This window comes from Coregonus lavaretus (genome assembly GCF_964263955.1).
Source record: "Coregonus lavaretus genome assembly, chromosome: 9".
Taxonomy (NCBI): domain Eukaryota; kingdom Metazoa; phylum Chordata; class Actinopteri; order Salmoniformes; family Salmonidae; genus Coregonus; species Coregonus lavaretus.
The window spans coordinates 30,818,782-30,842,274 of record NC_139996.1 but is presented as its reverse complement, the minus strand read 5'-3'; the positions used below and the strand labels follow the sequence as shown (position 1 = coordinate 30,842,274).

The following is a 23,493-nucleotide window of genomic DNA, read 5'->3' as shown; positions in this document are numbered from 1 at the left end:
ACAACTAACTCGTGCCAAAAGGCTGCCTAAGTATGGTCCCCAATCAGAGACAACGAGCGACAGCTGTCTCTGATTGGGAACCACACAGGCCAACATAGATCTAGAATACTAGAATCTAACATAGAACAAACCCAACACAGAAAATACACACCCTGACTCAACAAATACAAGTCCCTTGAGTCAGGGCGTGACATTTTTTCTCTTTGGGCATGTCTTGAAGTGACTCATCCCAGGACGATTTGAAGTAAAGGTCTTGAGTTTTAGTTTCAGAAACTGTAATGTAAGGGGCTACTGTGGGAGTGTCTGCCAGTAAGCACATGCAAATTGCTTTAGGCTGCAAAAATTATCAGGTAAGAATAGCATATTTGTGGCTTTCCACAGTAGGCACTTGTCTCCGGCCATATTAAAAAAAGAAGGACCTTTGTGTGTTCCCCCTCAGTAGCTAGTCTGTCATATATAGTTTGGATTGACTTTGTGGCAGAGCCCAGGGACTGTGTGTATGTGCGGGTGTGAGTGTCTCTGTGTGTGTGTGTGTGCACTACCTGTGCCTGCACAGTTTTGTGTTGGCCAGGGAGAGACTGGAGTACTTTATACGCTGGAACAGACAGAGCATTCTTCCCCTCTCCTGCTCTGCTCTGCTGGGGCCTCAGACTGCTGCCGTCGGTACATGAAGCCTCAAACGTCAAAGTTTAACACCAGAGTGCCGATAAATGGAATTGCATTTCAAAAGGCCACATCTCTGATAGATGCTTCTATTCGAATCTTCTTTCACTATTCCTATCTTTATCAATGACAATGCATGAAGCATTCATTTAAAAAGACAAGATAGAAAAGATCCAAGCATGTTCATCCTATTATGGCATCCCCTCACATCTAGGAAAACATTTCTGAAACCTGGGAAGTTAATATGATATTAAATTAGCTGATGCAGAGCACTAATAACACTTTTCCAATCATCAAACAACCATCTGTGTCAGACCCCAGATCCTAGAAATACAGCCTTTTTCAATAGTGGCAAAAAGCACATCAATAATTGAGCCCATCATAACCACTTTATACATTGACACTGAATAAACAAATGTGATCCTTTCCATCTGCATATAGGTCCTCTCGTGTTACAGGAGACTACCCAGACTGGAAAAAGCCTCAAAAGCAGTAAGAGGTGGATGGGTAGGGTTAAGGCCTAATGCTTTTTGGAGGGAGCGTCATTGCTAAACCACTATACATGTATCTGCAGTATGTTTTTGCAACCCAAGGCCCTGTGGGAAGAGCCATAATTAAAACTAGATGGTGAAAGAGCAGTGGGAACGGAGGGAGATCCTGTTGACTCTAACTCTCTAATCATATTTGCTTCCTTTGGCCCAACTGAGTGCCTACGTCTAGACATGGAAAACAAGAAAATCTCGTAAAACACAGTGTTTATCCGCAGCACCAAGTCGTGATGGAAGCAATTTCACCCCTTCCTAGACTAATCCTTTCAACCCTTAGTATTCCATTTGAGGAAAATAATACAATGTTCAGTGCTCAACATGACTGCATCCACAAGTTCAACAGTGACAGATCCCAAAACTGAAAGTAAAACCAACTGGATCAGCAGTGGCCAGACTTAAAGCAGGCCTACTTCTCCTGAAAAGTCAGTCAGTTTGAGAACCCTCTGTAAGTGCTGCTATATAAAAAATGCCAACATCGTTTGAATCCGTTTTATCTGCTGATTAGTACTATAAGTCCTGCTTTGTAAACAGTGTGGTGGCAGGGAGAGACAGCCCCAGTCCTTCTGCCCAGGCCAGCCCAGCCCTGTCTCCGAGTCAGTAGGAGTTGTTTTTCACATGTGGTATGCATGTGCAGTCGGGCTGCTCAGACCCACCTCATGGCTGGCTGGTTGGCATTCCTGCCTCACTCTGTAATTATGGCTTCACTCCTACAGACCACTGCTCTGCTGCTCTCTTCTCCACAGCCCACTCTCACATTTACACAGGCTAGGCCTTCCACTGATGTCATACTGCCATTACCTGAACAGTTTATACCATTGGCTATTTAGATTTTAGTCATTTAGCAGACGCTCTTATCCAGAGCAACTTACAGTTAGTGAGTGCATACATTTTTCATACTGGCCCCCCGTGGGAATAGAACCCACAACCCTGGTGTTGCAAGCGCCATGCTCTACCAACTGAGCTACAGGAGGGCCATTTACAATAATATATTATGCATGTTACAGGTGGCGTCTGCCATCATCATCACATCACCATCAACAACAAAAGCTTGTGATGATGATAATTTAGAAATTAACATATCACAGCAGAACATAAATCTGAGCAGAGACTTCTACCAATGGTGTGATAGTAGTAGTATATTAGTCTAATCACCACAGTTTCACCTCACACCCTGGGTCTCACTGCACTATACAATGAGGCGAGGCGTTACTGTGAGCTGCAGATGAATATTCATGCCTCCTGACACATTGATGTACAGTATGAACCTGATTGTGTCAGAGTGAGAACACAGTGATCCCTTTCACAAGCAGTTTTCTTTAACATGTTCAAATAGCGCATACGTCTTCATCACCTGTCACAAGGATCATATTGTATACTGTAGTTCTGCTCTCTATTTCTGACTGCCTATAGGTCAACTATCACTTCTTCCTCCTCTGTCAACCGTTTATGCCATTTAAATGCACTGCACTGCTCCATCCATTTCATGGACAGTATGTGAGGCTGTTATTTCAGGATATGCTTACAGCAGTAATGCATAGGAGTCAAATCTCCCATAGCGGGCATGTAGTGGAATTGTTCAGGCCGGACAGACGAAAAACAGACAGACAGACCCCTTACGGAAAAATCACATGAATTTCACGTGAAGTGTTCCAAAAACACTTATTTACATGATTTCACATGTGAAATTTCACGTGAAATCATGTGATTTTTCTGTAAGGGACAGACTGATGGCGGACTAGGAGGCTAAAGGGTAATCACTATGCTGACAGTGTCTGTTTTAGTCATTAAACATACAGAATCAATTAGGCTACCATAACACCAGCTATTAACCTTCATATCATGGGCCTTTGGGATGTATTAAGCCCATTTAAAACAACATATTCAGCCTCCCCAGGCAGGTACAGTATGTTGGGGTGATTTTTCTTTAGTAATGTATCTATGGGTGTGTTTGTTCTGCATTGATCAAAAATAATATATTTCTGTATGTGAAAATACAGAAGTATCTATTTCAGCTTTTTGAGACTGGTGATTACCAGGCAGTGAAAGTCAATGCTGTCATGCTGAATCAGGAGTGTCTCGCAAAAGTGTTAGAAAAATATTTAGCAGAGGAAAAATACTGCAAAACACAACTTAAGTACAACTTTAATAATAATAATAATAATATGCCATTTAGCAGACGCTTTTATCCAAAGCGACTTACAGTCATGCGTGCATACATTTTTTTATGTATGGGTGGTCCCGGGGATCGAACCCACTACCTTGGCGTTACAAGCGCCGTGCTCTACCAGCTGAGCTACAGAGGACCACTTTATCTGATTACTGTAACAATGTGTACGTTCCCAGCGGATAATGTTTCATGAATAATCACACAATACATTCATAGCCACAGTAGGATGTTTGGGGGTGCTGCGATTATGTTTTGAGTTTTTTTTTTTTTGGGGGGCTATATATGCCCCCTGTACAGACAGCTATATCGGTCCGCTAATACAGGAATAGTAAAGGCCCAGTGCACTTCTTTTGTGGAAAAAAAATTATCTCTCAAAAATACATACACTACCGTTCAAAAGTTTGGGGTCACTTAGAAATGTCCTTGTTTTCGAAAGAAAAGCAATATTTCTGTCCATTAAAATAACATAAAATTGATCAGAAATACAGTGTAGATATTGTTAATGTTGTAAATGGCTATTGTAGCTGGAAACGGCTGATTTTTTATGGAATATCTACATAGGCGTACAGAGGCCCATTATCAGCAACCATCAGTCCTGTGTTCCAATGGCACGTTGTGTTTGCTTCTCTACCTTCTAGGCAGAGTTGCAAAGAAAAAGCCATATCTCAGACTGCCCATCTTAATATTTTCTTTTTATTGGCCAGTCTGAGATATGGCTTTTTCTTTGCAACTCTGCCTAGAAGGTCAGCATCCCGGAGTCGCCTCCTCACTGTTGACGTTGAGACTGGTGTTTCACGGGTACTATTTAATGAAGCTGCCAGTTGAGGACCTGTGAGGCGTCTGTTTCTCAAACTAGACACGCTAATGTATTTGTCCTCTTGCTCAGTTGTGTACAGGGGCCTCCCACTCCTCTTTCTATTCTGGTTAGAGCCAGTTTGCGCTGTTCTGTGAAGGGAGTAGTACACAGCGTTGTACGAGATCTTCAGTTTCTTGGCAATTTCTCACATGGAATAGTCTTCATTTATCAGAACAAGAATAGATTGACGTGTTTCAGAAGAAAGTTATTTGTTTCTGGCCATTTTGAGCCTGTAATCGAACCCACAATTGCTGATGCTCCAGATACTCAACTAGTCTCAAGAAGGCCAGTTTTATTGCTTCTTTAATCAGCACAACTGTTTTCAACTGTGCTAACATAATTACAAAAGGGTTTTCTAATGATCAATTAGCCTTTTAAAATGATAAACTTGGATTAGCAAACACAACGTGCCATTGGAACACAGGACTGATGGTTGCTGATAATGGGCCTATGTACGCCTATTTAGATATTCCATAAAAAATCAGCTGTTTCCAGCTACAATAGCCATTTACAACATTAACAATGTCTACACTGTATTTCTGATCAATTTTATGTTATTTTAATGGACAAAAAAATTGCTTTTCTTTCGAAAACAATGACATTTCTAAGTGACCCCAAACTTTTGAACGGTAGTGTATATATTCTGATTTTTCATGGGGGTGCTGCAGCAAATAATAGAGAGATTCAGACAATCTCCTCCATTCATGCTGTTACAAGCACATGACATGCCCGCAGCATGGGGATTAGGACGATCAACTGAGCACATGCTCCCAACTCAATACCACATTGTTCTCTAATGCTCACCGTTTGTTTTCCTCCAACTCTCATTGCAGCTTATGAGGAGAACCGCACCAAATCTCCCTCTATGCCTGCCTAACTTTAATCAGTCCACTTCCTACTGTACAGTGCTAACAAGGCGCTGCAGTTGTGACTTACGTCAAAGCTGTTCTGTGCTTGTTTGTTTCTGTCGCTTCTAGACAAAGCAGAGCACACTAAGAAAAATAGCTAGGACTAAGAATGAAAGTTGGGGAGGTATATGCTGTTGGCCTGAGATCATACAAGACACTGAAGGCCTTTGGCTTGAGTTTGACCAACACATCAGTGTTACACTAACAAATGTCATCCCCATTACTAATGTTGTGAATGTATCAGGATGGACCTTGTCTCCCCAAAAAAAAGAAGAAAGAGCACATGTTGCAGGGAAATGTCCAATTACCCCTCAAGGATGTATCTTTGTCACCTTGACAACTGTAGGTCTTTAAAGCGAGTTGCAATCATAAACATGATTTTTGCTTCATCTCGACTTGTGAGATGACTGTGAATTCCTATATCCTAATCCTATAGCAGCAGATTTTAACCAGCAGCCAGCATTTAGCCTAAAGGCTGTGATGTCATGTAACATGCCCTGTTTTCGCCCTTCAGCCAATCAGAATAAATATTTAACAAAGCTATGGTGTGTAAACACACAAACACAGCAACACAGTCATGACGAGGGCACGACAACGCCTCTTCCCCCTTAGGAGGCTGAAAAGATTTTACATGGGCCCTCAGATCCTCAAAAAGTTATACAGCTGCACTATCAAGATCATTTTGACTGGCTGCATCACCTCTTGGTATGGCAACTGCTTGGTATCCGACCGCAAGACATTACAGAGGGTAGTGCGTACGTCCCAGTACATCACTGGGGCCAAGTTCCCTGCCATCCAGGATCTCTATACCAGGCGGTGTCTACGACTCCATTGACCTCTTTTTTTTTTGCACTGACATGCTTGCACTGGCTCTACCCACACACTCACACTGACACTCCAAGACACACTACATATGCTCACACACACATGCATATTGACGCCATACACACACACTCACAGATAGACACACTTTCACATACGCTGCTGCTACTATGTTTATTATCTATCCTGATTGCCTAGTCACTTTTACCCATTTTACATTACATTTTAGTCATTTAGCAGACGCTCTTATCCAGAGTGACTTACAGTTAGTGCATACATTACTTAAAAAAAAAAATTATATATATATATTTTTTTGTTTGTTTGTTTTTTCATAACCCCCGAACTGAGCTACATCCCCTGCCGGCCATTCCCTCCCCTACCCTAGACGACGCTGGGCCAATTGTGCGCCGCCCCATGGGTCTTCCGGTCACGGCCGGCTACGACAGAACCTGGATTCGAACCAGGATCTCTAGGGGCACAGCTAGCACTGCGATGCAGTGCCTTAGACCACTGCGCCACTCAGGAGTACCCCTACCTACATGTACATATTACCTCAGCTACCTCCTACCCCTGCACATTGACTCGGTACCGGTACTCCTTGTATTTAGCCTCATTATTGTTATTTTATTGTGTTACTATTTCCTTTTTTTGTCTTATTATATTATTATTTATTTTTTACTTTTTAATTCTGCATTGTTGGGAAAGGGCTCGTAAGTAAGCATTTCACAGTAAAGTCCACACCTGTTGTATTCGACGCATGTGACAAATACAATTTGATTTGATTTCATTGTGGTTATACAAGGGGGGCTCATGACACACATATACTGAATGCTCAATGTGCAAGGTAGAACAACATTAGTGTGTTGTCAATACATTGGCCTTTACAATCAGCAGAGCAAATACATCAAAGCCAGACAACCCCTAATTTTGAGATGTTTGTTGGGATGACTGACCACAGTATATCTTACCAAACATCAGTGAAATATATTCAAATATGCAGTAAGGCACTGCAAAGAGACAGTATCCTTACAGTACATTTGCACACAATCATCTGCTATTGAAGGTTAGCTCATAAAGTGCTTTGAATGCACTGTTAAACCTTGAAAAGCCACGTCAGCAGTTGGTCAAATGCCTGTGTGAGAGCGCAAGCCAGCTGAGTGGAGACATTTTGCACTTTTATGCTCCTGTTTCATCCCAGGCATCAGCACTTGACTGTGACTCCAGCACAAACGTAACGGAGATAATAAACCCCTCACAGATCTGCTCACCTGGCAGTCACATGGGCCAGATTGTGCTTGGGGACAAAAGAAAGACTGAGCACAACACAGAGAATACATTCATGCTGTATTGACTCAGAGGCAGGGCTGTGTACACACTGCACCTTCCGGCAGTGATCAGCAGACAAACACAACCACTGTTTGTCCTTCCACCATACAGATGGGCCAATTTGGGTAGTCTTATGAACCTCTTGGCACTGGAACAAATAGATTTTGAAATGCTAGTGTGATAACAATCTCCTTCTCTTAAATATTATTTCAATATATAATATAATAGCTAAATGCCATATAGCAGACGCTTCTAGCCAAAGCGACTTACAGTTATGGTCTTGGGAATCAAACCCACTTTCCTGGCATTGCAAGAGCCATGCTCTCACAGCTGAGCTACAGAGTAGCACACTCAAATACAGAAAAAAAGAGCACATATTGCAGTGAAATGTCTTTTTTTTTTTACATTTTAGTCATTTAGCAGACGCTCTTATCCAGAGCGACTTACAGTTAGTGAGTGCATACATTTTCATACTAGCCCCCCGTGGGAAACGAACCCACAACCCTGGCATTGCAAGTGCCATGCTCTACCAACTGAGCTACAGGGGAATTATCCCTCAAAATGTCTCTGTCACCTTGACAAAATCTCATCGTGTCATTGTGATCCTCCATTTCTATTAACTGAAGGTTAAATAGAAATGGAGGATCACAATGACACAATGAGATCCTTCCCTCCTGAACCTTCATTAAACTCTATGGTCCACCTTTTATGTTTTATTTCCTAATTAAAATGACGTGTGAAGTGGAGTCTGCGTGTAGTAAATCTGGTCTATAGTGTATTAACGTATCCCTGTAGTGTAGTAACGTATCCCCATAGTGTATTAATGCATCTAACTAACTTACCTATATACAGAGAGGAGTCTTTCCTCTTCACATGGTCATCTATGTAGGACACGCCCAAGGGCTGAACTGGGGTGGCTCCAATCCCCAGCAGCATCTGGGCCCCAATCAGCAGCAGGTACATCATGTTGGTGTTTGCCTTGTTGGAACACAACTCCTCTATATACTGCCCACCATTCCTGGTACTGTTGGCACACCCATTCCTGCCCACCTCAGTCCTCCATGTCTGCCCTGGCTTGACCTCGTATTGGTTGGTTAGAAACTCTGGCAGTGCTGACAGAAGAGCTCCTAGCGCCATGACGATACCCCCACAGCCAATCAACCTTGGCCGGTTGGCTTTGGCCCCGAAGTAGCTGACGAATAGGATAAGAGCCAGGTTGCCAATCTCAAAGCTGCTGGCGATCACACCCACATCGGCACTTTGGAGGTTGAATCGTCGCTCCAGGGTGGTCAGGACACTCACCTGAGAAAGCAACAGCAGAGGAAATATGTTGCTCATAAACGGCAATCATAACTAACTTCTCATAACTGATTAACTTCGTAAATGACAGGGTATTATCATTACGAGGCTGAAATATTACCAGGCTTAAAGCCTAATTGTTTTCACACTAGCTGAGAAGTATGTAATTGGAACATCGGGGAAAACACCTACCTTACAAATAGCAATTCAATAAATACGGCATGGATCATGGTTACAGTTTTTGGTATAGTGAATCACATCTCAGATGCATGCAGTACTTTACAATTGCCATTGAAAACCAAGTAACCAAGACTGTAGGCCTAAACATTGAGAAAAATAAAATAATTTGTCCTACATTCTGAATTAAGGTTAAGTGACATACAGTGAGGGAAAAAAGTATTTGATCCCCTGCTGATTTTGTACGTTTGCCCACTGACAAAGACATGATCAGTCTATAATTTTAATGGTAGGTTTATTTGAACAGTGAGAGACAGAATAACATTAAAAAAATCAAGAAAAATGCATGTCAAAAATTTTATAAATTGATTTGCATTTTAATGAGGGAAATAAGTATTTGACCCCTCTGCAAAACATGACTTAGTACTTGGTGGCAAAACCCTTGGTTGGCAATCACAGAGGTCAGACGTTTCTTGTAGTTGGCCACCAGGTATGCACACATCTCAGGAGGGATTTTGTCCCACTCCTCTTTGCAGATCTTCTCCAAGCTATTAAGGTTTTGAGGCTGACGTTTGGCAACTCGAACCTTCATCTCCCTCCACAGATTTTCTATGGGATTAAGGTCTGGAGACTGGCTAGGCCACTCCAGCACCTTAATGTGCTTCTTCTTGAGCCACTCATTTGTTGCCTTGGCCGTGTGTTTTGGGTCATTGTCATGCTGGAATACCCATCCACGACCCATTTTCAATGCTCGGGCTGAGGGAAGGCGGTTCTCATCCAAGATTTGACGGTACATGGCCCCGTCCATCGTCCCTTTGATGCGGTGAAGTTGTCCTGTCCCCTTAGCAGAAAAACACCCCCAAAGCATAATGTTTCCACCTACATGTTTGACGGTGGGGATGGTGTTCTTAGGATCATAGGCAGCATTCCTCCTCCTCCAAACACGGCGAGTTGAGTTGATGGCAAAGAGCTCGATTTTGGTCTCATCTGACCACAACACTTTCACCCAGTTCTCCTCTGAATCATTCAGATGTTCACTGGCAAACTTCAGACGGGCCTGTATATGTGCTTTCTTGAGCAGGGGGACCTTGCGGGCGCTGCAGGATTTCAGTCCTTCACGGCGTAGTGTGTTACCAATTGTTTTCTTGGTGACTATGGTCCCAGCTGCCTTGAGATCATTGACAAGATCCTCCCGTGTAGTTCTGGGCTGATTCCTCACCGTTCTCATGATCATTGCAACTCCACAAGGTGAGATCTTGCATGGAGCCCCAGGCCGAGGGAGATTGACAGTTATTTTGTGTTTCTTCCATTTGCGATTAATCGCACCAACTGTTGTCACCTTCTCACCAAGCTGCTTGGCGATGGTCTTGTAGCCCATTCCAGCCTTGTGTAGATCTACAATCTTGTCCCTGACATCCTTGGAGAGCTCTTTGGTCTTGGCCATGGTGGAGAGTTTGGAATCTGATTGATTGCTTCTGTGGACAGGTGTCTTATATAAAGGTAACAAACTGAGATTAGGAGCACTCCCTTTAAGAGTGTGCTCCTAATCTCAGCTCGTTACCCATATAAAAGACACCTGGGACCCAGAAATCTTTCTTATTGAGAGAGGGTCAAATACTTATTTCCCTCATTAAAATGCAAAACAATTTATAACATTTTTGACATGCGTTTTCTGGATTTTTTTGTTGTTATTCTGTCTCTCACTGTTCAAATAAACCTACCATTCAAATTATAGACTGATCATGTCTTTGTCAGTGGACAAATATACAAAATCAGCAGGGGATCAAATACTTTTTTCCCTCACTGTATCATTTTGGTTATTACAGAACAAACAACTTAATATAAGACAAATGACATGTTTCTATACTAAACATCTCTGAAAGATGTGATTCTCCCAAATGAAATACAAAAGAATTACATAAAACACTAGATATTGGAATTATAAGGATTAACGTGCCAAAGGGTTTCCAAATGTCGGGTATATGCAAATGAGAGAAGAAATTAGATATTGTTTGCACACTGGAATTTTGAATCAAGTTGCACGCACACCGCAAGAGAGTTTAGAGAAATATAACATGGCTATGAAAATACCATGTTATTGAGGTTGTGCCCTTTTAAATAATCCCTTTCCTTTGGATATACTGACTCACAGTGAGACCTCTTTCAGATGTTTCTCATTGAACTCTGAGTAAAATCCCCTCTCTGCCAAGATCCAGCCCTGTTTTTGATTAGCTGGGCAATGCATCACTTACTCCCATTGCTTTATTGAAAGTGCATTCTCCCCAAACGCACGCTCTCTCTCTCTCTCTCTCTCTCTCTCTCTCTCTCTGAGTTAATGGTGCAGCATTTAACGCAGGTGAAAGATAAGAGCATAACACTGTCTCTAGATAGAAGTTGGGGGCAGCAGGGGATTTTGTCTCCCGTCTGCCATTGTTGGTAAAATACATGGAAGTCAGACATTATGGAATGCATTTCAGTTCATCAGATAGGATCCTAACTAAGTATAATGATCCTAACTACGTATAATGATTAAATTGATCTCCACACAACTTGAATGTTAAAGACCAACTTCACACAGGCTCAGGAGGACAGTACATTGTTTGATAGCAATGACCTTGGTAAATCTGGCCAGTCTTCTATTTTTGGGACAGGAATGTGGTCTAAGCCCAGCTATCTGCACCGGTTGCCTCCTAGTTGGTGATATTGAACACCCACAACTAATAGGGAAGAAAGATTCTTAAAGAACCCAAGACCAACCACCCACACCTTTTTATCAACACTGTACAGGCTACAATGATGCATGGGAACACCAAGGCCAGACTGAAACAGAAATGCATGGAATACACACAAATGCTCTACCATAAAGAAGAGGGAAAATTACCCAAAAGCCCCGTTTCCATTGGCTATTTGAAGTCAACCCCGGTTGGGCTGGCCTTGGTGGTAAAGCTCAAATTGGGTTTCCACTGCCTCCAGAAATTAAAAATGATGTAATGTTTCTAGTTAGCCATGGCTGTGCAGTTGGTTCTCTAATGTTGCTAGCTAGCTATCAAGATGTTGAATAATTTTATTCACCCTCACCATGCTGTAACTAACATTACCCCATAATCCTGCCACTGCCAGCCAGACTCAGAGCCATGTAGTTAGCAAAGATTTTTAGCTTGCTAACGTTAGCTCGCTAGCTAGCTAAATGGTTAGCTTTGTCGCTAGCATAACAGGCTAGCTAGCTAGCTTAATTCCTACCTTGCTTGCCATGGCATTGACTATTGGCTAGCTAACCAAGCAAACCAGACGACAGGTTTGATATGATGTCGCTAGCTAGCTTTCACGACCTGGCCAGCTAAAATTCCTGCTAGCTAATGTTAGCTAGCTAGCTAGCTAGCTTTTATCAAGTCTGATTTACTAGCTAACGTTAGGTAGCTAGCATTCGAGGGCTGACTGTTCTCATAAAAGTTTATTGTGTAGTGCAAAAATGAATGAAGGATCCAGCTATGGTGATAATTTGTGTAATGTCTGACTAATGCAGTACTGCTTGTCCATGTGCTAGTTAACAGCAACAAGCCCAGATGAGCTAGCTAAACGTGGTGTCAGCATCCAGTAGTGATCAGCTGGTGGTTGCATAGTAACAGCGTCACTAACCCGAATTCTAATCGAGCTGGCACCTGTTGTGAAAATGGTCTGCGCTGGCCCGGGTTTCCCCTGACTGGGCTCTAATTTGAGAATTCCATTCGAGCCATCTCGAATTTGGCCCTAATTTTAAGTGCCAGTGGAAACGGGCCTTTACTCTGCAGGAAGTATAATAGGCTGCCCCTTCTCAAAGGAGTGGATCCTCAGATGTATCACATTTTGCATGCAGCATCCTCTTCTCCCTTCAAATGAAATTGGTGAGTATTTTCTAGAGTTCATAAAAAATTATGTGGGTTTCAATGTCTGGGAACCAACTGCTGAGCCATATCCCACCTGTCACATTTTCAGATGTGTCCCAAAATGTCCTTGAAAGGGCATGGTCCTGTTCCATTCCCAGAGTGATGTCCAACAGGCTAACATGCTAAATTAAACTCCTCTGAGGAGCCGTGGGGACAGGAAAATAACAGCTAATGTAAAGAAGGATGCCATTGCCAGTAGGAAAAATTATATTCGCTCTGTGACTTTACAAAGTGACTTAAATTACTTTAAATGGCAGGTGTGACTGAGAAATAACTATACTAATACAACTACCTACACTTTGATTACATTTGAACACGACCACAGGTTGATCAATGTAGTGATTTCAGTCATCCTATGTACAAGGCCTATCATTATACAATGGTTTATGCTCTTAAAACTACAGCTCAGCAATAGGGATGCTATGTGTGTATGTGTCTCCAAAATGGGCTTGCAGCCTCATCTGAGTTTCCAAAGAGTGTAACGTGGCTTCCTAGCAATCCTGGAAACTAGAAGAGTTGGGCTGGAAACATCACCATCTGCTCCTGTCCTCAGAGCCCATGCCAAGCCAATGCAACCTGTTGACGGCACAGCTGGACCTCTCAGCACTCAGCACTCAGCAGACACCAGCACATACTCCTGAACCTCCACCTCACCACCACACCACAGCAGAGGAATGGCAGCCAGGCCAAGCAGACCATGTCATGTCATCTCTTGCCCAGACTAGACTCGGGCACCAGTGGGAGTGACAGCTTAGCGAGCTCAGAAAAGTGCAGTGAATTTAGAAGAGCACCCGTCCCCCAAATTCCACGTGTGTACATGCACTCTGCCATCAAAGCATTTTACTAACAGATACAGCATTTCAAGACTCAATAATTGACAAAAATATTTATAGTTAGGTCTATGTTATGTAAATAGACTGTGTACATTGCAGAGAGATGAGTACCTCCAGCTACAGAAAGCTAGTTAAAGATACACCTGGAATCTTGAACTCAAAAGTAAACACAGTCAGTCAGGAAAGTTTGTTTTATTTATTGCAGCATGGTTACAATGCAAACTTGTCTGGCTGTGTTTTCATGGACAATGTGACTATTTAGCCTCAACATTACCTCACCTGTCCAGAATGAGAGGAGCCAAGCCCCACACAGACATCCTTTTTTTTTAACCAGCGGATGAGGCTTGTGTAAGCACAGTTTGAGACATAACTACAGCCGTTTGCTAAATAAAACAGTTGAAGTGCGTCTCAGGTTCCTATGCTGTCTAGACACCCTTTCAAAAGGACAATTCAGTGTCTTTCAGAAGCCTTTACAAAACCCTGTCTAATTCCAAAAGTTTAGGTTTTGGCAAGTTGCAAGATTGGAGAGGGCGAGGTAGTAACACCTAACTTTAACTATAGCTTAACCTGAACACATTAAAGTCTGGAAAAACTTCGTGTAGAATTAATATAATCAACTACTAAAGCTGGGTTTGAAAATCAAATATATGCAGGGGAAATTATAAAGTACATAGATAGTTCAGCCTGTTTTGCCATGCGTAGATGGAGCACGTAACAGCAAACAAATTCACCACTGTCACTCATCACCACAACATTCAACATAGGCTGAAACCACAGAGTTCTGTTGAATTTCCGAGAACTAAGAACTTAAGGTAGGTTTATACACCATTTCCAGATCATTCTCAAAATGAAACTAGGGAAGCTGACAGTCATATCACAACCCCATAGTGTTGAGAGTAATTGTCTATGCAGGTATGTGCACTGGCTGTTTACCCAGAGACTATGTTGCCTGTGTTGCCTGGGAAAGAGTCCATCTTAAGCTGCTAACGTAGAGCAAGAGCAAGAGCATAAGCCATGACCCATGACTTCCAGGCTGTCTCCCTGGCTGCCAGCACACACTTTAAGTTGCCTCATCCTATCATGGATACAACAATAGCTCCGACACAGGAGGACCTCTAATAAGGTCATAACAGGGTTATCAGCTTGTCCCTTTAGCTGGAGCTTGGTTTCCAGCCTATGCAAATGGAGCAGATGCCATGTGAAAGAGACTACCTGTGCTAACAGCGATAGAGCATGGCTGAGGGCCTGTCATGGCCTTCCCTCTCAGATCCATAATTTGCTAATCTTTACTCACCAGTGTAAAGTATACCATTATTAGTTCAAGATTTGTTAACCTTCTTTAGAATAACCTCCTGAAAAGTGTAGTTGAAAACATTTACATAGTCAAAGTGAGACAGGGCTTTAAATGGTAGTTATACTGTAGGTGTAAACATTCTAGCTAAGCTAAGCTATAACTGCCTATGTATAAAAGCCATCAGAGTCCCCTGCAGTCACTGCTGCAGATGAGACATCTTCCATTTCAACTACATTCAATTAAATGAGACATAACTAGACCAATTATCATACAGAGGACTCCTGATAGACCCATTCCTTCCACTGTGACTGACGAGTCTGTACATAGCAGAGAGACACATCACAGAAAAATGTGTGCAATGTTCCATCCAAGTCAGAGAGAAAAGGTTGAAGACTGCTGGTTGTAGGCCCAATTTGACAATAACTTTACTTGGTTCACAAGCATGTAGTGTTAGAAAGTTAGTCCATCTAAATAGATTTAAGAAACATGTTATAACAACATGTTACAAAAATAGAATAAAATAGATTGAAAAAAACAAAGTACAAAGTACTTGGGAAAACATTCCACTCAATTATTTTGGGGTCATTTAACTTCATGCCTCATCCACATAGGCTACACTGTTCCCATGGTCAGGAGGAAGCTTGTGGAACAGTGGCACAGAATAGATAACATGTTCCACTCCAAATAAGGCCAAAGCATTTCAATTTACATCTTTGATTTCCCTGGGAAGTGGCACTAGCCCACCATACCATACCCCTTTGTGACTTAAAATACCCTACTAAACTCAGCAAAAAAAGAAACGTCCTCTCACTGTCGACTGTGTTTATTTTCAGCAAATTTAACATGTGTAAATATTTGTATGAACATAACAAGATTCAACAACTGAGACATAAACTGAACAAGTTCCACAGACATGTGACTAACAGAAATGGAATAATGTGTCCCTGAACAAAGGGGGGGTTAAAATTTAAAGTAACAGTCAGTATCTGGTGTGGCCACCAGCTGCATTAAGTACTGCAGTGCATCTCCTCCTCATGGACTGCACCAGATTTGCCAGTTCTTGCTGTGAGATGTTACCCCACTCTTCCACCAAGGCACCTGCAAGTTCCCAGACATTTCTGGGGGGAATGGCCCTAGCCCTCACCCTCCGATCCAACAGGTCCCAGACGTGCTCAATGGGATTGAGATCTGGGCTCTTCGCTGGCCATGGCAGAACACTGACATTCCTGTCTTACAGGAAATCGCACACAGAACGTGCAGTATGGCTGGTGGTATTGTCATGCTGGAGTGTCATGTCAGGAGGAAGGAAGATGTCTTCCCTGTAACGCACAGCGTTGAGATTGCCTGCAATGACAACAAGCTCAGTCCGATGATTCTGTGATACACCGCCCCAGACCATGACGGACCCTCCACCTCCAAATCGATCCCGCTCCAGAGTATAGGCCTCGGTGTAATGCTCATTCATTCGACGATAAACGCAAATCCGATCATCACCCCTGGTGACACAAATCCGCGACTCGTCAGTGAAGAGCACTTTTTGCCAGTCCTGTCTGGTCCAGCGACGGTGGGTTTGTGCCCATAGGCGATGTTGATGCCGGTGATGTCTGGTGAGGACCTGCCTTACAACAGGCCTACAAGCCCTCAGTCCAGCCTCTCTCAGCCTATTGCGGACAGTCTGAGCACTGATGGAGGGATTGAGCGTTCCTGGTGTAACTCGGGCAGTTGTTGTTGCCATCCTGTACCTGTCCCGCAGGTGTGGTATTCGGATGTACCGATCCTGTGCTGGTGTTGTTACACGTGGTCTGCCACTGCGAGGACGATCAGCTGTCCGTCCTGTCTCCCTGTAGTGCTGTCTTAAGCGTCTCACAGTACGGATATTGCAATTTATTGCCCTGGCCACATCAATTTATTGCAGTCCTCATGCCTCCTTGCAGCATGCCTAAGGCACGTTCACGCAGATGAGCAGGGGCCCTGGGCATCTTTCTTTTGGTGTTTTTCAGAGTCAGTAGAAAGGCCTCTTTATTGTCCTAAATGTTCTTAATTGCCTACCATCTGTAAGCTGTTAGTGTCTTAAAGACCATTCCACAGGTGCATGTTCATTAATTGTTTATGGTTCATTGAACAAACATGGGAAACAGTATTTAAACCCTTTACAATGAAGATCTGTGAAGTTATTTGGATTTCTACTAATTATCTTTGAAAGACAGGGTCCTGAAAAAGGGACGTTTCTTTTTTTGCTGAGTTTATGAAGGAATTAATTCACTCATCCACCATTTGTTGTTTCATGTCATAAGAGAACTGTTGAACATCACCATGAAACAACTGAATTTGAGAAGGGAGTACAGAAAATATTTCGTGAGGAGGACCTATTAGGACTAAAACGATTTAAAAGCTTCAACCAGTAGGCCTATAGAATATCAGAAGCATCACGTGTGAACATGAGATAAAAGAGTTGAATAGAATAGGCTTGTCTTAAACAAGATAGCATTGCTTTCAAGACTGGCACTCTGATAATACAGGTAGAGGCCTACAATTTCACTGATCTAACTACATCAATAGATTGTGTTATTGCAGTAAATTACATGTATATTACAGTTATAGGGGCCCTTTGCCGCATAGACTAACAAGTCACCTGTTAATTTTTGTCCTCTACGGAATCAGAGTGTTATTTTGGGCACTTGGATTATTTAGGTGCGGCATTAGGAGAGCAAACCATCATTAACAGTTTTGTTTTGACGGAGGGGAAATAGGCTATGTTTTCTGTGGACATATGGACAAGGTTAAACTCCTCAACCAGACTAAAATGTGTTTCGAATTGAATATTGAGTCCACATGTAGGCTAGCCTTTGTATGGGCAGTTGGGCACTGGCTTCCGCGTATTTAAAACACCGGTGGATGTCAAGCCTTCTTAAACCGGTTAAAATGTATCTCATTATGTCATAGCTGTTGCATGTTTCATGACAGATACTTTGCTTACATGCTCAGTACTGGCACGGAGTTATAGCTAAGATAAAATAGCCCAAAGTATTAGAATGCATATGAAACCTGCGTCTGGACAGATGTTCTCATGAGAGACATCACAGACATAATGACACAGCTTTAAATGTTTCACTCACCAGGTAGGCTCCAACAGTGCCCTGTGCCAACATCAGGGCACATTCCGATATCAAGAATATCTTGATGTTTGAGAAGCATGATGACTTTTTACGGGTACCCTCTCCAGTACTACTGTCTGAACCCCTCTGTTTTTTCACCTGCATCCTTTGGAGCCGCTACTTTGTATTACAGCGAGAAAATAAATTCAGAGGGTAACCGGCCCCTGTAGGCTACATTCAGCACGTGTCTGACGCACGGTCTCTGTCTATTTTCTCTTTCAACCTATGCTTTACATCTGACAAACTATTACTGTAAATATACAGCAAGACTCCAAAGGGCTGCCCCTCCGCAAGCTCTAAACATTGCCACTTCGTCGAATAAGACACATGACCTCCACGACGATTTTCTCATATGCATACGAGAATGAGAGACGCCGGGTTTTCTCTCAAATAGCATTTTTTCCGAATCTTGACGTTCGTTCCCGATTGTTAAGCGTAACAATGCGTAGATTCTAAAAACAATCGACAAGAATCTTGCAACGCTGTCGCTGCTCCAGCTTTACTTGGCATGGTCTTTGATAATGTAGCCTGCTATACAGTACGTAAGCATGCACTCCCTCCCTCCACCACCACTTGTGTAGCCTATGTTCTGACTCTGCGCCTCTTCCAACCACTGACAGCCGTACAGTGGCGCTGTCTAGCATGCACCAAATTCTGCAACATGGTCTCAGAGCATTTCGTATTTTTCCGTACATAAAGCCGAGACAAATCAGTTAGTATAATATGTTACGTTTCGTATGGTATGTATTAATTTGTGGATATCCATCACCCATTTCGTATGATATGTTATGAATTACAATTCGTATTATGTTATGTAACGAATTGCAAAAGTATGATATGTTAGGAATTCTGGCTAGGTGGCTAACGTTAGCTAGCTCGCTAACGTTAGCTAGGCTAGGGGTTAGGGTTAAAGTTAGGGTTAAGTTTAGGAGTTAGGTTAAAGGGTTAAGGTTAGGGTTAGGGTTACGGGAAGGGTTAGCTAAAATGGTGGTTAGGGTTAGGCGAAGGGTTAGCTAAAAGGGTTAGGGGAAGGGTTAGCTAACATGCTAAGTAGTTGCAAAGTAGCTAAAAAGTAGGAAGTATTGATCAAATGCTAAAGTTGTCCGTGATGAGATTCAAACCCACAACCTTTGCGTTGCTAGGGTGGTTAGGGTTAGGCGAAGGGTTAGCTAAAAGGGTTAGGGGAAGGGTTAGCTAACATGCTAAATAGTTGCAAAGTAGCTAAAAAGTAGTAAGTATTGATAAAATGCTAAAGTTGTCCGTGATGAGATTCAAACCCACAACCTTTGGGTTGCTAGACGTTTGCATTATATGCCTACTCACCCACCCCGACCAACCACCCTCTTTTCATTTTGCCTTAAGTAACCATCTGTCTTATCTAACCATACCAAATGTAACATATCATACTAAATGGAGTTGATCAGATTTACTTACAGACTCTGTCTCTCTCTTGCTCTCTCTCTCATTTTTTTTTCTTATTTTTTTTCTTAGTCATTTAGCAGATGCTCTTATCCAGAGCGACTTACAAGAGCAATTAGGGTTAAGTGCCTTGCTCAAGGGCACATCGACAGATTTTTCACCTAGTCAGCTCTGGGATTAGAACCAGCGACCTTTCGGTTACTGGCACAACGCTCTTAACCACTAAGCTACCTGCCGCCCAAATTTCAATTTAAGGGGCTTTATTGGCATGGCAAACATATGTAATAAACAAAAGTGAAATAAACAATAAAAAATTAACAGTAAACATTACACTCACAAAAGTTCCAAAAGAATAAAGACATTTCAAATGTCATATTATGTCTATATACAGTGTTGTAATGATGTGCAAATAGTTAAAGTACAAAAGCTAAAATGAATAAACATAAATATGGGTTGTATTTACAATGGTGTTTGTTCCTCTCTCGCTCTCTCTCTCTCTCTCTCTCTCTCTCTCTCTCTCTCTCTCTCACACAAACTGAGATAGGGAATTTGTTCATACTATTATTATTTCACATATTGAGCTCAAAGCAAAAGGGCTGTTTGAAAATATTAGCAACATATTGTTTGTTGCTGTGCTGTTTATTACTCAATGTTGAACAGAGAATATAAACAAGATAATTAAGTAAATAGCCCACAACAATTACTGTAACGAATCATTTCTGTATGATATACAGTGAGGGAAAAAAGTATTTGATCCCCTGCTGATTTTGTACGTTTGCCCACTGACAAAGAAATGATCAGTCTATAATTTTAATGGTAGGTTTATTTTAACAGTGAGAGACAGAATAACAACAAAACAATCCAGAAAAACACATGTAAAATGTTTTATAAATTGATTTGCATTTTAATGAGGGAAATACGTATTTGACCCCCTCTCAAGCAGAAAGATTTCTGGCTCCCAGGTGTCTTTTATACAGGTAAGGAGCTGAGATTAGGATCACACTCTTAAAGGGAGTGCTCCTAATCTCAGCTTGTTACCTGTATAAAAGACACCTGTCCACAGAAGCAATCAATCAATCAGATTCCAAACTCTCCACCATGGCCAAGACCAAAGAGCTCTCCAGGGATTTCAGGGACAAGATTGTAGACCTACACAAGGCTGGAATGGGCTACAAGACCATCGCCAAGCAGCTTCGTGAGAAGGTGACAACAGTTGGTGCGATTATTCGCAAATTGAAGAAACACAAAATAACTGTCAATCTCCCTCGGCCTGGGGCTCCATGCAAGATCTCACCTCGTGGAGTTGCAATGATCATGAGAACGGTGAGGAATCAGCCCAGAACTACACGGGAGGATCTTGTCAATGATCTCAAGGCAGCTGGGACCATAGTCACCAAGAAAACAATTGGTAACACACCACGCCATGAAGGACTGAAATCCTGCAGTGCCCGCAAGGTCCCCCTGCTCAAGAAAGCACATATACAGGGCCGTCTGAAGTTTGCCAATGAACATCTGAATGATTCAGAGGAGAACTGGGTGAAAGTGTTGTGGTCAGATGAGACCAAAATCGAGCTCTTTGGCATCAACTCAACTCGCCGTGTTTGGAGGAGGAGGAATGCTGCCTATGACCCCAAGAACACCATCCCCACCGTCAAACATGGAGGTGGAAACATTATGCTTTGGGGGTGTTTTTCTGCTAAGGGGACAGGACAACTTCACTGCATCAAAGGGACGATGGACGGGGCCATGTACTGTCAAATCTATCTTGGGTGAGAACCTCCTTCCCTCAGCCAGGGCATTGGAAATGGGTCGTGGATGGGTATTCCAGCATGACAATGACCCAAAACACATGGCCAAGGCATCAAAGGAGTGGCTCAAGAAGAAGCACATTAAGGTCCTGGAGTGGCCTAGCCAGTCTCCAGACCTTAATCCCATAGAAAATCTGTGGAGGGAGCTGAAGGTTCGAGTTGCCAAACGTCAGCCTCGAAACCTTAATGACTTGGAGAAGATCTGCAAAGAGGAGTGGAACAAAATCCTTCCTGAGATGTGTGCAAACCTGGTGGCCAACTACAAGAAACGTCTGACCTCTGTGATTGCCAACAAGGGTTTTGCCACCAAGTACTAAGTCATGTTTTGCAGAGGGGTCAAATACTTATTTCCCTCATTAAAATGCAAATCAATTTATAACATTTTTTACATGCGTTTTTCTGAATTTTTTTGTTGTTATTCTGTCTCTCACTGTTCAAATAAACCTACCATTAAAATTATAGACTGATCATGTCTTTGTCAGTGGGCAAACGTACAAAATCAGCAGGGGATCAAATACTTTCTTCCCTCACTGTACATGCACACATTAAAACAGCCATCTTATTATTCTGTTTGCCCACATAACTGATATCTGAGAAGACAACTGGGAGTAGTTTAGTTTTCGACTGAGGACTGAGGAACATGACCTTTTCAAATGAAATCAAATGTTATTTGTCACATGCTTCGTAAATAACAGGTGTAGACTAACAGTTCCTTACGGGCCCTTCCCAACAATACATGGCGTCACAGCTGACTTTTTATGGGCATGAAAGACCAGGCTTATCTGACACTCCAGCAACTCCTTACTTATACCTTTTCACACTGTCATTATGTGTTGTACCCAAGCCCCCAAGCAGTGGACATCTGTTTGTCCAACAGAGAGCCATATAACTCATATTTCACATGGAGCATGACAGGTAATAGTCTTCAAAGGGAAAATATATACTAGATCAGTGTTGGTGGTTCTATAACCTAGTGTCTGTTAAGGCAATATAAATACTTGTCTATAACACACTACATCCAAAATGTTTATGAAACCAGCACATTGTGCATAACAATCATTTTATACACACAGTGTAAGAGATAGTTGGCTTAACATCCTAAAAGTCACATATTTGTGACTCCCATGTGAAAAGCAGGGCCTTCAACAGTAGCATGTCATGGTAAGAGAAGTATACAGATGCTGGTTATTATTTTGCAACAGTATACATTTTAATCTGTGTACAGTTCGTTCAGTAAAATACGTTGAAGGAAATGTTGGTTTCAGACACTCAGACCACAAATCAATGTTGTAATTTAAAACGCATGGAAGTCCTCCTTCCCTGTACCTGTTTCCTGCATGATTAACAACATCACTGAGGTGGATAGAGGAAGGTAATTTGTTTCTGCCAGTGATTAATAATTGCCTGCACAAAGGAAGATCGCATTCTGTTGGGTGCCCATTAATTCAAATGAGGTTATGGTGTAGCGCAGTGGTTCTCAACCTTTTTTGGTTACTGAACCACCAACCAATGTTCCCTCTAAACTGTGCGTGGGCGCGCAGTAGCCCCGAAATACAGTGTCAGCCCACTGAGAGAAACATGAGATTGAATTTCACTCAACTTTCTAGAGTTTTCCCTGTTAGTTAACACTATCAACGTTTCCTTTTACCGTGGCAATTGTGATCGAATCAACGCAAGCCATTTTAGCCACTTTCAGTACATCAGAATGAACTATGCAAGATTTAGTATGCAAAACTAACTATGCAAGAGATTTTGTTGTAGGCAGAATGCATCAGAGTAGGATTCTACTGCATTGACACACATGACTCAGCCTGTACTCTACACAGACCGGGCGGCATAACCAATCAGAGCTGCAGTAGGCCTATATCCATTTACTTTGAACTGGACTGTTTACAGCATAGCGGTCGTGAGTAGATGTGCTTCTTTTGTCTTTTGAGATCAAAGCGAGAGCTGCCTATGCACTTTTTGTTAATATCCTTTGCTAGTTCGTGTGTTATTAGTCCAGTTATAGATCATTTGTAGTGAGCAATAGGGGAGTGATTGTTCCTATAAGAGCACAAAACGTGTACATTTCTAGACATCTTTGAAAAGCAAGTCAGGTGAAGAGCTTTTTTTTTGTCTTAAAGGGGCAGTATTATATTTTGAGACAGGCTTGAGTAAGCTAAGTAGCCAATAGGCAGAGGGTAGCATAATTGTCTGATACTCTGTAATAATGGTATGGGAATAATAATGCATTCTGTTTTGTAAAGTGGTTTCTTGCATCAAACAACACAACAACATTTTCAGTCACCTCCT

The 23,493-nt window shown here is 42.2% G+C and overlaps 1 protein-coding gene across 2 annotated transcripts in view; it reads right to left on the bottom strand.

Moving 5' to 3' along the window:
• Nucleotides 1–18,555, bottom strand: part of LOC311134518 (solute carrier organic anion transporter family member 3A1-like) — a 63,556-nt gene extending 45,001 nt beyond the window's left edge. The window contains exons 1-2 of one of the 2 annotated variants that reach the window (XM_084168218.1): nucleotides 17,933–18,555; nucleotides 8,133–8,592 (exon numbers count right to left, since the gene is read on the bottom strand). In XM_084168218.1, coding sequence (XP_084024344.1) covers nucleotides 8,133–8,592; nucleotides 17,933–18,076 — 604 coding nt within the window. In that variant the 5' untranslated portion in view covers nucleotides 18,077–18,555. The remainder of the gene's footprint in view (nucleotides 1–8,132; nucleotides 8,593–17,932) is intronic. The other variant, XM_084168219.1, reaches the window with a different exon arrangement.
• Between the last annotated feature and the right edge of the window lie 4,938 nt (nucleotides 18,556–23,493).